The sequence below is a fragment of the Bos indicus genome, chromosome 16, assembly GCF_029378745.1.
Source record: "Bos indicus isolate NIAB-ARS_2022 breed Sahiwal x Tharparkar chromosome 16, NIAB-ARS_B.indTharparkar_mat_pri_1.0, whole genome shotgun sequence".
Lineage (NCBI taxonomy): Eukaryota > Metazoa > Chordata > Mammalia > Artiodactyla > Bovidae > Bos > Bos indicus.
This window is the reverse complement of record NC_091775.1, coordinates 71,645,521-71,660,125: the sequence shown is the minus strand read 5'-3', so window position 1 is coordinate 71,660,125 and position 14,605 is coordinate 71,645,521. Positions and strand designations below refer to the sequence as shown.

At 52.3% G+C, this 14,605-nt stretch overlaps 1 protein-coding gene across 2 annotated transcripts; it reads right to left on the bottom strand.

Moving 5' to 3' along the window:
• Positions 1-822: 822 nt before the first annotated feature.
• On the bottom strand, positions 823-14,279 carry BATF3 (basic leucine zipper ATF-like transcription factor 3). 2 transcript variants are annotated; one of them, XM_019976939.2, is made up of 3 exons: positions 14,043-14,279; positions 11,180-11,284; positions 823-1,472 (listed from the first exon to the last, which is right to left on the bottom strand). In XM_019976939.2, the coding sequence occupies exons 1-3, from the start codon at positions 14,118-14,120 to the stop codon at positions 1,287-1,289; spliced, it is 369 nt and encodes a 122-aa protein (XP_019832498.1). In that variant the 5' UTR covers positions 14,121-14,279; the 3' UTR covers positions 823-1,286. The 2 variants fall into 2 exon arrangements, with proteins under 2 accessions (XP_019832498.1, XP_019832497.1); XM_019976938.2 differs by lacking the exon at positions 14,043-14,279 and adding an exon at positions 11,380-11,531.
• Between the last annotated feature and the right edge of the window lie 326 nt (positions 14,280-14,605).

Below are 14,605 nucleotides of genomic sequence, written 5' to 3'. Positions count from 1 at the left end.
GATGCTTTATTAAACTGTGGTGCTGGAGAAGACTCGAGAGTTCCTTGGACAGCAAGGAGATCAAACCAGCCAATATTACAAGAAATCAACCCTGAATAGTCACTGGAAGGACTGATGCTGAAGCTGAAGCTCCAATACTTTGGCCACCTGATGCGAAGAGTCGACTAAATGAAAAAGATCTTGATGCTGGGAAAGACTGAGGGCAGAAGAAGGGGGCGACAGAGGATGAGATGGTTGGATAGCATCACCAACTCAACAGACCTGAGTTTGAGCAAATTCCTGGAGACAATGAAAGACAGGGAAGCCTAGTGTACTGCAGTCCATGGGGTCGAAAATAGTAGTACATGACTTAGCAACTGAACAACTCTCCCATTCAATAGTGATTCAGACTTCTATAAAAGGAAACTTGCTGCCTGATCCTGTGAGTACTAACGGAATGGAAGGTGACCAACGCGTGTACAGAGAAAACAGTGTACAGTGCACAGATTCAGGAGAAAGTCAGCCTGGAATAGAAAATCTTCCATGACAGTCCAGCCTGGGTGGGAAGTTGACCAGGGTGGGAGGCCACACAGAGCATATGACAAGCAGGAGTCAGGCCCAGCACCCCTCTGTGCCACCCTACTAGGGGAGGGCAGGGAGTCCCATCCCCGCCAGATGCCTCCCCACCTAGCTTGGATATGTCCTTGGGGGTGATGACCAGGAGGGGAAATCAGACCCAGGAGCTGCAAAACCACCTGAGGGAACAGGAGATGACCTCTTCAGAAAGAGGAAAGGTATTGCGTCTCTAAATTCCAAGAACTTGGCCGAAAGGAGAGAAGACAATGCCTTTTTTAATATTTTTATTTATGTGTTTGGCCGAGCTGGGTCTTAGCTGCAGCACGCAGGATCTTTCATTGTGGCATGTGGGATCTAGTTCTCTGACCAGGGATGGAACCAGGGGCATTGGGAGCTGGGAGTCTTAGCCACTGGGCCACCAAGGACGTCCCGACAATGCCTTTATTACGCATATGCTAGGGGAAATGATTCTGCAAGGGAAGGTACTAGCTGCCAAAGCAGAAGCACAGCGACTCCAGCCTGACTCAGGCCTGGCTCCGCTGGAGGACCTGAGTCGGGTTCCTGCGGGGAGGGGGAGCGTCACGCTGAGGCTGGGCCACCGAGGACCCAGCCCGGAGCTCCAAAGAGGTGACCCAGGCACCCGAATGTGGAGAGAAGCCTCCTCCTGGGCAGGGTGAAAGACACCCACTCGTCGGGCTCCTCGCTGGGCCAAGGGGGGCCGTCTCTGGGCTTCACCGGGGCAGGCAGCCGGCCACAGGGTCTGGCCGCGGCAAGGGCACAAAGTTCAGGGGGCACAGCAGCAGTGGGCACACCTTCTCGTGCTCCTTCAGCGTCTCGCTCAGGTGCTTCAGCTCCTCTGTCAGCTTGCCGATCTCCCTCCGCAGCACTGTGTTTTCTTGCTCCAGGCACTCATACTCCTGGGAAGACAGGAAAGGCGCAAAATCGGCCCTGAAACCTGTGCCCTTCCTCCATCCTCCCGCAGATCTAACTGTGGGCCACGAAGCTCACCTCCTTCCCTGGCAGTTTCTCCTTAACGGTGCCTGCCTCCACCCCTCGGATGTGTTTGTTCCTCTGGTTCATGTCTCTCCCCTCCCACTGGGATGAAAGGTTCTGTGAGCGCAAGTTCTATGAGGGCTTTGTTTTTTTGAATCATCTTTATTGAGGTGTGTGTGTGTGTGTGTGTGTGCTTACCTGCTCAGTCAGGTCCAACTCTTTGCAACCCGATGGACTGTAGCCCACCAGGCTCCTCTGTCCATGGGACTCTCCAGACAAGAATACTGGAATAGGTTGTCATGCCCTCCCCCAGGGGATCTTCCAGACCCAGGGATCGAACTGCCGTTTCCTGTGTCTCCTGTATTGAGGTGAATTCTTTCCCTGCTGAGCCAGGGGGGAAGCTGCTTACCGAGGTATGCTGCTGCTGCTGCTGCTGCTGCTGCTAAGTCGCTTCAGTCGTGTCCGACTCTGTGCGACCCCATAGACGGCAGCCCACCAGGCTCCCTCATCCCTGGGATTCTCCAGGCAAGAACACTGGAGTGGGTTACCATTTCCTTCTCCAATGCATGAAAGTGAAAAGTGAAAGTGAAGTCGCTCAGTCGTGTCTGGCTCTTCGCAACCCCATGGCCTGCAGCCTACCAGGCTCCTCCACCCATGGGATCTTCCAGGCAAGAGTACTAGAGTGGGGTGCCATTGCCTTCTCTGTACTGAGGTATAATTCATATAAAATAAAATGCACAGACTTTATGTGTTTAGTTCAATGAGTTTTGACAAGCATAAACAACTGGTTTGATCGAGACACAGAATGTCTCCATCCATCTGGAAGTTCCCTGATCTTGCTGTAGCCACACTTTCCAGGAAACAAACTCACTCAGAAGGACAATGCAGATCATGGAGTGCAGTTTACTACACTGGCAGGCCCAAGGCAGAGTCTCCTCTTAGCCAAGGACCCCAACCAGTTTTTGGGAAAACCTTATATACTCCAAGTGTTCATGCCCAAATCCACGTCCCCAAATTCCCAGAAACTAGTCTGAACAAAGGAAAAGAAAGATACAGAGTTAACCTGTGATTCATATGCCTTAAGCCTAGGAAGTTAACAGTGGACAATTATCAATAGGCCTGTGGTCATACCCCAATAAGCATAATACAGTGTATGATTCTATTCAGTTACACAGATAATTAGGGTATTCTTTCAGGCAATGGAGAGTCTAGGTACAAGCCCTGGGGCTCTTCCTTCTAGGGGCCTGGTTTTCCAATTGGTATGTCATTTCCATAGATCCTGGGCATCAAGCTCCAAGTCCACAGTCTGGCTCAAGATGGAGTCCTGCTTTCAAGACGGAGCCTGTTCTGTTTCCTCCTTCAATCTCCCTCTGCAGCCAGCCGCCCCTGCCCCCAGCTGCTGATCTGCTTCTGAAGGTCTGTGCTGGGCTCACTCTTCTAGCCCCAGCACCCGGAAAAGTGTCTGGAACAGAACGCATGTTTGTTGAATGCTGAGTAAATGAGTGAAAAATACCTGTTGCTTTGGCTTTGCTTCAACACTCACCTAATAAGTTTCCACTATGTGAGAGTTTACAGAGGCTTAGAACTGGGGGCGGGGCGGGGGGCGGAATCAGAGAGCCCTTAGCCCAACCCACCCAGTGTTCCCTATGTAATCCCATCTCCCACATCCGACTCTCTCCTTCTTCCAAGGATACTTCCTTCTGACCGCTCTATTAGAAAGCTCCACTTTGTACTGATCTAAAATCCTTCTCCCCTTCACACCCACCTACTGGGCCTGGTTCCACCTATGGAACCACACAGAGTACGTGGGATACTTTCTCAACATCACAGTTCTTGAAATGTGAGATGGCCCCATACCACTTCCCCTTAGGTGTTCTCTGAGCTCAACTGCCTCAGGTCCTCCCGGCTCCTTGGGTTTTAGGACTTCTGCTTCCTCTGCCCTCCTGGAGGCCATTCCCGATGTATGTTCCATTTGCCAGGGGCTCTGAGCAAACTTCCCCTAACGCAGTGCAGTGCATGAGTCGAGAGGGACGGGCCATGCGGAGGGCAGCTGTCTAGAGGTAGTCTGCTCTGGGTGGGACCCACATTCAAAGCCAGCTGGCTCGAGAGATTCTTCTCCCTGAGCTTGCAGAGAAGTGCAGGATTTGCCTGCATCTGCTGCACCTCTGTCCTTGCTTGAATGACCGTTTTTTTATATTTTGGCTTAAGGGTGGGCTCTACATCTACTTCTACTGAATTTCACCCTGTTTCTTGGGCACCTTCCAGCCCAGCAAAATCATTTTGAATATTGATTGTGTCAGCTCCTGAACTGGTGATACCACACAGCTCTAAGTTTTCCCCTCATTTGATGAAGCAAGTCTTCTTTTTCTTCATTAGTAAGTCCTACAATACTCGGCCACTTGCAGAGCCTGACCTTCTTAAGGCTGACAGTCTCATTTGCATCTTGTTGAAAAGCTGTTTTCAACCATTTCTAGGTTGATTCATATGATTAGGCTTTGTCGTACCATGCATTTTCTGAGCTGGGGACCCAACCTTATTATCTTACCAGTAATGTTTGAGAAATATTACGGAAAAAGTCTGATCTTCTTACAAGTATGAAGACACATGCAAATTCTCAGCTCTCCCTCTTTGCTAAAGCTGTTCTCCTCAACAGAGCTATCTTCCTTTTTTCGAATGTAGGCCCAGCTCAAGTCCACCACCTCCAGGAAGGCTTCCCTGATTACAGCACCTAATGAAACCACATCTCTCATTATCTGTTCTCTTCAGTCTTGTATCATAGTTCAATCTTACTTATAGTAAATAAAGTCTCTCCCCAAAGATTAGAAACATATAGCAACCAGGAGCCTCTGCTACCTTCTCCTATAACCCTTCTGACCGGCCCCAGCGCCAACATCTACGACTCCTCAACATCAGTGACTCCTCAACTCTTGCCCTCGGTCTCCTCTTACCTTCTTTCCTCCCTGCCTCCCCCTTCTAGTCACCCTCCTCCCGCTCAGAACAAGGGCCCCAGAGGGGTTCCATGCAGAGGCCATTGAAGCTGTCCCTCTGCCCCCTGTCTTTCCAAGGCAGGCTCTCAGGGTGGCCTGGAATACTGTCCATGGCAGCAGGCCTCACCCACGTGCCCACAGGCTGTCCGGGGATGACTCTGGCTCCCCCAGGGAGCTGGCCACATCTGCCTGCAGCTCTCTCCCAGACCTACCACCCCCAGCTCCCCACACTCTCGTCTGGGCTTTGACCAGCTCTAGTTCTGGAGTCAGAAGTCAGTCTCCTAATGCAGTAAGAGGCCCTCCGTGGGCTGGAAGGGTCTGGATGGGAGGAGGGCATGGGGGCACAGGCACCACGGGGAGCCTGCCCACAGCAGAGGCTGAGAGAGACTATAGCTCTGGGTAGCTTGCACATGCATGTGTGCAAGCGTGCACAACACGTGCACACACACACACACACACACACTCCATCCTGCAACTGGAAATGCTCTTCACTCCAAGTAAAATGGAGAACACGTTTGAATGGTCCCATCCCTGGTGGCTCAGATGGTAAAGAATCCACCTGCAATGCAGGAGACCTGGGTTCGATCCCTGGGTGGGGAAGATCCCCTAGAGGAGGGTATGGCAACCCACTCCAGTACTCTTGCCTGGAGAGTCCTCATGGACAGAGAAGCTGGGTGGGCTACAGTCCATGGGGTCGCAAAGAGTCGGACACGACTGAGAAACTAAGGACAGCACAGTGAGCTAAGATTTTAACTGGATTCCAAAGAACAGACTCCTTCCTGTGGCAGAATATTCCAAATGCCTTTGTGTGGTTACTGAACTGTGTGGCAAGATGCTCGTGAATGTCTGAGCTTTCCCTCTGGAAGCCACAGGGGCCACACTGCCTAAGTCCTCTGCTTGCCCCAAACCCCCGCTCAGAAAGGCCACAGAGTGGGCGCCCAGCAGGTCCCCTGGCTGCCTTCTCCCTGGGGACTTTCTCTTCTGGGACTTAAGTTTTATTCATAAATCTGCCAGAGGGGGCTTTTTATCGGGCTGAGGGCATAAAAAGAGAAGAAGTCAAAATCTTCTTCAGGCAAGACCAGTTTCACAAAATAAAAAAGGGGAGTGGGGAAGAGGAGGTGGGAACACTGAGTGGGTACAGAGAGGAATGAGGAAGACCCTCTTCAGCCAGGGGAAAATCACCTGGACTTAATGTGTGTGTAAGACAAGCCAAGAACGCTAGACCCTTTGTTATTTCCAAAGAGATGATCAGTCTAGCTCTGATCTTGCTGACTCTTGAGTCTCCTGCCCTGGGAGGGTTTGAGGTCACCAGGCTGCCTTCTCTGGGTATTTGCAGGACACAGTCACAGAGCAGAGACTAGAATGGGAGGTGGCGAAATCACTGCAAATCCAAGTTCTGCCTCGGAAATTAAGCTGTTTCGGGCAGTGATTCCCAACTGGGGCAATCTTGGCAGTCCCCAGGGGACACTGGGAGCGGCTGGAGACAGCCTGGGTGGTGACAGCTGCAAAGGGGGCACCACTGCCTCTGGAGGGTAGAGGGTTGAGCACAGATGCTGCTCAATGCCCTAGGGCACACAGGACACCCTCCCCAACCCAGTGAGGAAATAGCTGACCCCAAATGTCAATAGCACTGGGCTTGAGAAACCCTGGTTGAGCACCTAAGAGAGGCTGATTGAGGACTGAGGTGCTGTCTGGGTGGGGAGAGATTTGGAGTCTAAGATGCCTTTGACGCAAAGACTGGTATGTGGGAACCAGGGGCCAGAGATGATAACTAAGGCGGGAAGGGAATGAGGGGAAAGGAAAGGCCATCAGGAGGACACAGACCCTCTTTCACAAGTGAGGCAACCGAGGCTCAGAGGTACAGCGATGCTTCCGAGGTCATACATACTTGGGACCTGATCCCTAACCCCAAGATCAGCCGCAGCTCTCACGCAATGATAGAAATTCTGCTTTTGCTTGGCAGTGCCTGGGCCCAAATTTCCCCCATGGTGGTTACCAGCAGGAAAGGACTACTCGAACTCAGGATTTTACAATAAGTCTCTTCCCAAGCCTTAAGCTCATATGCTTCCCAGCAGAAAAATTGTGTCACCAGCCCAGGGCGGTACAAATTAGTGTCATCATCACTTTCTAAACCCACTGAGGACTGACATGAAGCATTCTCTTAGAACACGCAATATCTGAAAACACCAGGGCAACACACACCACAATCATATTGCCCAAGACAGTTGTCAGTTTGTGACATTTAGGGCTCCTGAGGATGGCACTGCTGCCTTCCTTTTCTGGCTCAAAATCCTTTCTCAGTCTGACATCTCCGGGTGCCTGGCTTGAACCAGTGTGATCCACTTCTGACACATTCGCAACAGGCCTTAGAGACCCGGACCGTCTTCTTGGGTTCCCATCTGTGAATGCGGACCCAGGTCGTGTGCCTAGTGTTCAGAGATGAATACGGGCTCAAAATCCCCAAGAGAAGGGTAAGTGGTTTGACTGGGTGACTTGAAAAGCCACAGTGAACAGTAAGGCACACAGATACATGCTAGGAACCGCTTCTGGTCACCACAGTGTGGCTTCCAGAAACACCCGCCCACGGGGGAACTCAGACAACCCTGAAGAGTGAGCCTGGCCTCTCCCTGGCTCTGCCTGCCCAGGCGCCCCTCCCAACCTGCCCTTGGGGGGGGGTCCTGCCTGATGGGATAGCTCCCCCATCTTTGGCGCTGGAGAGCTGGGGAAGGAGGAGGGCGCCTGAGAGACTTGTAACAGCTGGGACTAGAGGAGACCTTTCTGCATGTTGGAGGGAAGAGAGGTTCAAGAACTGAGTGGGCAGGAGAGGATGGTGGGAATTTTTAAACACATCCTGCTCTAAATATTCCCCTTCACAGTGCTCAGGAAAGGCAAATAAAGAGCTCGTGCTAAATGGAGATATTTAGCAATGGCAGCCCACAAGATGGGATAGAGGAATTTATGGGATAAAGGCTTTACTCAAGGGGACTTCCCTGGCGGTCTACTGGCTAAGATTCCATGCTTCCACTGCAGAGCAGTGTGGGTTCAAGTCCTGGTCCAGGAATTTAAAATTCCACAGGTTGCAGGTTTAGCCAAAAAAACCCCGCTTTACTTTACTCTTAGGACGGGTGGGCTCCTCTCCTCGGGGAATTACAGGGCAGTTGTGGCTGCCAGGTGGTGGTGGGTTTCATGGCCCCTCAATGTCTCCCAACGCGCTGGCCGCATTCCGAGTCTGAGGAGGAGGTTTCCAATCACCTCTTACTTCTCCCAACCTAGACGTGGCCCGGGAGCCCCAGGGAGCCCGTGGGGCTTTCAGCTGTGACCCACAGCAGTGTGCAAGGTCCCCTGCCCGCAACCCACTGGAGCACGAATTATTCATCACCACACACCTGAAGCAGACATCTCACTGTCAATGTGCAGATGTTCATCAAAGTTTGAAAACTAGTCACCAAGGTGGCTACTGCCACCAGCGACCAACGACACTTGTGTGCAGCTAGTGACGACAAAGGGCTTGTGTGGTCCGGATGGAACCACTGTCCTGGCCTCCTTGACACTGTGTTTCCCAACAAAACTCGCCATGGTGCGTGATCCTGATCCATCCTGGCAGCTCCCCAGAGAAAGAGGGGAGGCCGTGGTCTTCTGTGGAGGCCCTGGGTTTCAGAGCAATCAGCCCCGTTTCTGGAAAGGGCAGCTGGCATGGTTATTTCTATGGATAGCAGAACAAGCTATGAAGGGTCCTCCACCCACTGTTCTAAGAGGGATTAGGCAGGAGAAAATGTGACGAACCACCCTTAAGTTTCCCAGACGTCAAGTTCATTTGGTTATCAAATCCCACAATGACAGAAATTGAGAGAGACCCATCTCTTTTTTTTTGAAGCTGTAGTATTCATGTTACCTTCCATGGTATACAGAATAAGTTCCAGGCTTTCTGAACTAATCAATACAATTAATAAAAATCCCCTAACTCAGCTGGGAAAGAATCCACCTGCAATGCGGGAGACCTGGGTTTGATCCCTGGGTTGGGAAGATCCCCTGGAGAAGGGAAAGGCTACCCACTCCACTATTCTGGCCTGGAGAATTCCATGGACTGTATAGTCCATGGGGTTGCAAAGAGTCGGACACAACTGAGCAACTTTCACTTCAGTTTCACTTTAAGACTCTTATACCTCCCCAGGACAGGAATGAGATCTGATTCCTCTCCTTGTGACCCAGTGGTAGTGCCTTGCTGGCAATGGTTCTTATTTAACATTTGTTGAGGGATTTCCCTGGGAATCCAGTGGCTAAGGCTTCGTGCTCTCAATACAGGGGGCCGGGGTTCCATCCCTGGTAAGGGAACTAGATCCAGTATGCTGCAACTAAGAGTTGGCATGCTGCAATGAAGATCAAAGATTCCAAATGCTGCAACTAAGATCTGGTATATCCAAATAAATAGATAAAAATAAAAATTTAAAAATATATATCTGTTGAATGAATCTACTTGACCTTGTTCCACAAAAGATCTTATCCAAGTCATTTAGTCACCTCTGCACACATAATCACAGAGGTCTTAAAACCGAGTATCCTCTGGTGCGTTTTGATATTAATATACCCATCTCCAACTAGAAGCTCTTCGAGAGGAAGGGCCCAGCTGTCAGGCTGGCGCATGTGCTCTGAACATAGGGCTGTGCACTGACTGAGCCACAAATCCCTTCTGGGGGTTGTTTGGTAACATGAGGCTAGAACCAGGCTTGCTTCAGGAGCAAGGGGAGGGAAGAAAGGAGGCAAAAGACATCCCAATTCTTCTGAGGAATTTTACAGAACAATCCAGTCTGGGACAGGCTTTCCCAGACCCTGGTTTGAAGGTCCTAATCTCTTTCTACAATGCAGGCTTCCTACTTTCAAGAAAGAATCTAGCATTTATAATGTATGGCCCTCTGTGAATTTACATCAGTGGGTCTCCTCTCTCTGGAGGCTGTGCATTCTAAATCTGTTCTCTGCTCACTGTGAAGGGGTTTTTAGAGGCAGTCATTTCCCACTCATAACACCCCAAAGTCTCCAATGCTGTCAACACCCTCAGACTGGCCGTGCTGAGACCATCTACAGCCAGAAAGATTGGCAGGAAACTGCTGAACCAAAACCCTTAATGATCACATCAATCCTGTGTAAAGATGAGCGCAGAGCTGCCGTCGATTCCTTGGACAGATCCTGGATGCCTTCTACATCACTTCCTGACATGGAGTGGTTCCCGCATCCTGGCTTCGAGATTATGTGGGATAATCCACAGGGACGGCAGGAAAGGAAAGAGTCTAGCATCACCCTCAGGTTCCTGATTGGGGTGATGGGTCGATGGTTCATTAGCTTCATATTACAATTTGAAGACAGCTGAGAAGAGGAAGTCTCAGGATGAGCAATCCCACTATTATGGCCAGGCTGCCACCAAGGAGCCTGAGGGGACCCATTTGGAGGCCTCGAAGCAGACCCTGGAGGTGTGGGGTTAGGGCCAGGACAGAGGTCTTATTGCAGTGATCACTGCCTACCTGAGGGTAAGCGATGCTGGGAGCTGACAGATCAACAGATTAAATCTCCCAGGTGAGAGGAAAAAAGGGTAGAGTCTGAAAGCATGGTCAGCACCAACATTTGAGAAAACAGACAAGTAGAAAGGTGAACAAAGAAACAGAAAAAAGCGGTTAAGAGGGTCAGGAGAAATAGGAAGCTAAAGACCTTGAGGGGGGACTTCCCTGGTGGCCCACTGGCTAAGACTGCACACTTCCAATGCAGGGGTCCCGGGTTCAATCCCTGGTCAGGGAACTAGATTCCACATGCTGCAACTATAAGATCCTGCATGCTGCAATGAAGACTGAAAAACCTGAGCGCTGCGACTGAGACCTGGCACAGCCAAAGGAATAAATGCAAATAAATACTCTTTTAAAGTTGTAAAAATAAAGAAGCTAAAGACCGTGAAAGAATGTTCCAAGAAGCTGTCAGAGGTCCCAGCAAGGTCAAGGATCAGGGGACTAGAAGGAGGTCCCTGGACCGGGCAGTGCCAGGACACTAGCGGACTCAGTGGAGCCGTTTCTGTAGGAAATTTGCATGTCTGTGTGTGTGTGTGTGTGTGTGTGTGTCTGTGTGTGTTTGGGGAGCAGAAAGGATATCACAGTGGCCTGGGAAATAAATGGGAACTGGGGACATCGAGACAGCAGGTCTCTTTTCAAGAAGCAGGGAGGGACTTCCCTGGTGGTTGGGTGGTCCATGCTCCCAATGCAGGGGGCCCAGGTTCCACCCCTGGTCAGGGAACTAGATCCCACATACCATGAAAATAGATCCTGTCTGCCAAATAAATTCAATAATTTTTTTTTTTAAGAAGCAGGTAAATAAAGGAGGGAAAGAAAGGACACGGGGCACTAGCTTGAAAGGGAGTTAGGATCAAAAGGAAGTTTCCTCGCTTTAAAATTAAAAGAGAACTGTGAGATACAACCAGTGAGGGAGCAATGAAGACACCGGAGAGGGAAGACTCGGAACGCTGGGCTGGAGGGAGGCAGTGGGATTAGACGTGCCCGTGGCCGAAGTGGCGATGACCAGGGCGCAGCCTCGTGGCCACCACCCTGCAGGGGCAGAGGACCACTCCCTGCCGTGGCCCTCACGTGGCTCAGCCCCAAACACCTGCTCACCTCGTGGAGTTTGTCAGCCTTCTGGGTCTGCTTCTTCCGACTTCTCTGAGCAGCAACTCGGTTTTTCTCCCTCCTCCGGACCTTCCTGTCATCATCCTCAGGGCTCTGGGGGAAAGGTCGTGGTCAGGTGGGATGCTGAGGCCCCTCGCCGCCCCTCCTCTGCCCGCTCTCTTCATCCAGCCCTGCTCGTGGAGCGTCACCGTGTTCTTTGCAGTCACAGCAGCGCTTGCTGCTCCATCAGCAGGGGAACAGTGGCCCCACGTCGAGGGAGCACTAGCCATGAGCTATGGCTGGGTTAGCTGCTACCCCGCCCCTGCCACCCCCGAGACCTGTGTGGTGGGACTGCCATCTAAAAGATGAGGAATAAGAAACTCCGAGAGGTTGAGGAACTTGCTCCAGGTATCACAGCTAGTGGGGGGCCGAACGGGAAGTGGAACTCACGTCTGCTGGACTCCAAACCAACGTTCTCAAACCTTTCCCCCACCCCACGGGGTGTGTGCCTGGAAGAGGTGTGGTGCTGGTGTGCAACTGAGGACGGGAAAGGCAGAAGGCGGCTGCTATCTGGGACTTGCCGTGGGCCAGGCCTTCCGCCAACACACACAAACAGGTACTTTTGACACTGTGTGCAAATCACAACTACGCTGGTTACTGATTGTAATCATGCAACTCTCCTAACACACCAAGTGGTCCTAAATGCCACAGGCAGCTCATCCCTTTGAACAGTGTTTGACTGACATTTTATTTCACAGGTCAGAGCAATTTGAATCCTAAATTGATGATGTGTCTTGAAAGCTCTTAGCTATACATGAGATTTGTTTGTGGGGTCGCACAGGGTCGGACACGACTAAAGCGACTTAGCAGCAGCAGCAGCAGCAGTCAAGTCCTTCAAGAGTTATTCTGAAAAGGCAGGCAGAAAAATGCACCTACAATGGTAAAAAGCACTTCATCCAGTTATAGAAAACAGAGGAGGGGTATAGTATTTGCTTCCCAGAGACCTATGAGAAGATTCCATAGAAATACTACCTTTAAAGAGTTTCAAGATCAAGAAATCAGTGGGATACAAACACAGGAAAGCTACTCAGTTATTACTATTAATGGAAAGCAAATATTGATAACATGAAATAACAGATGTTTTCAGATATCATTTTATCTGGTCTAATATTCCAAATAATAAAGATACATATCTCCCCAAGTTACAGTGAGTAGAGAATTTTCAGCATATGCAAGAAAATAAAGCTATGAAAGGAAAAGAAGAAAGAATGTGACATAGAGAAGTGGCCTGAAGACAGTGTTTAAGGGACACAAGATGTTAAGATGCAGTCTTTAAGAGGCAAAGAAGTCTTGGTGGAGGTAATCAGAACACAACAGGGAGTCTGACAAACAGAACTTTAGCTTTAGAAATACAGGGTCTTGGTTTTGTCTCTTACTAGCAATATGGCCTTGGGTAAATGACTTACACTCTCTGATTTTTCGATTTTCTCATTTGTTGTAAGTGTGATTCATTCATTCTTTCAGTAAGTATTAACTGAGTACCTGCCATGTGCCAGGCACTGTCTTGGGCACTAGAGACGCATGCCCTGAACAAGTGGTCAGTAATCTCTGCCATGATCATCCTAACAGCCCAGTGCTTGGAGCTGCATAAGATAAAACTAGATTTTATCCCAAAGCGCCACATGGTGTGTCTTCAATAACCTCTGTTGAGACTGCTATTTTCTGCTGAGTCCCTTATAGCACTCATCACCAAATCATGCCTCTCTGGTCCTCATTGGAGATTCATAAGGCACAAGGGAGGAGCATGCATCCTGCCCTGTAAAAGTGGACACTCCAAACTGGATTTATCACCTACCACATGGTCGGACCTGACAACCAGCAGAAACATTTAATTAAGGCAGAAAGAGAGCAGCAAAATGTTGAGATATTCATATATTACTAACCATATCTCTATTAGTCCTCATAAAAATCACAAGAAGTTATATTATATTGATTTTTACATGTGGAGAAACTGAGGCTCAGAGAGGTGAAGCAGATTCCCCAAGGCTACTCAGCCTGTGTGTGGCAACGCTGAGGCCCAGACTCAGCTGTGTAACTCCCTAGCGTCACCCGATGACATTCTGTACCAGGCTCCTAACTGAGAAGCAGGGCATAACCCTGAAAAGACTCGGTCCTAACGTAGTTGAGTGAGAAGTTCTCGGTCTGCCGTCCCTACCGGCAACCTTGTGTGTTTCCCCGAGTAAGCGGCTGTAAACACGGTGGTGGACAGCGCAGAGGACCTGGCGCCCGCCGAGGGCTCTCCACCCGCCCTGAGGTTGGAGTCTGCCCACCTCGGGCCGCCACCTCGCGTCCCTGGGCCATTCGGGAGGCCGCCGGAGGAGAGTACATGCTGAGATTGCCTAGGCACGAGCCGCCCCTCGGAGCGGAATTTCCCCTCTCCACACCTTGGCCCCAGCTCGGCGCGGCGGGGAAGGACCACGCGCTCCGGCGATGGGGTGGCAGCCGGCGGCGGCGCACGGATGGCGACACCTAGGGAGGCCCGGACCCCACGTGCCGGGCAGCGTGGACAGTGCCCAGCCCTACCAGGCGTCGGCGCCCTCTGACCTCTGCTCCTCCCAGGCTCAGGAGCCCAGGCACCATCCCGGACGCTCCAGGCACCTGGCTTGCGCTCGGGGCGGCCGGGCAGAGGCGCACAGCTGGGTCCCCGCGCGCCTCCCACGCCGCTCGCGTCCGGCTCCCGCATTGCCCTCCACCCCTGCTCCCATCAGTCCCCAGCCGGGAGCCCCAGCACCCACCTCCTCGCGCCCCTCGTAGCGCGCCCACCACTCCCCCCAACCCGAGCATCCCCCCGAGCCTCTATCTAGCTCGCTACCTGTGGCCGCGCCTGGTTCCCGGGCGCCGAGACGCTCCTGTGCAGGACGCTGCCGGCCGCCGGGAGCCCTTGCGACATGCCGGGCGCTGCTCCGGCCCGGCCCGGCCCGCCGCGCAGCCTCGCGGACGAGCGGCCGCGCGGCCCGGCGCGCCCTGCACGCGGGGCGCTGCCTACCGGCTCCCTCGGGCCGCACGCATCCCTGCGCCCCCGCACCTGCGGGCCGCCGCCTCGGCCCCGCCCCCCGGGCTTCCCGCTCCCCCGGCTCCACCGCGCGGCGCCCGGGTTTCCCCACCCCCGGTCCCAGCGCGCCGTCCTTCCCGTCCCCGAGTCCGCCCCGCCCCGCCTTCTCCCACCCCCGCTCCGTTTCCTCCTCTCCCCGCCCTCTCGCCGCACCCCGGGGTCCCAAATCCCACCGCTGCCGCAGCTTTCCGCTGGGCCCCCCCGTCTTCGTGGAAGTCACGTGGTGGCTCCGAACCCAGAAGGGAGCGCGAAGCTCCCCCACCAGAAGCGAGGCTGGGACAGGTTGCGGTCGTGGAGGCGCGGCGCAGCCCTGGGGGGCGTCT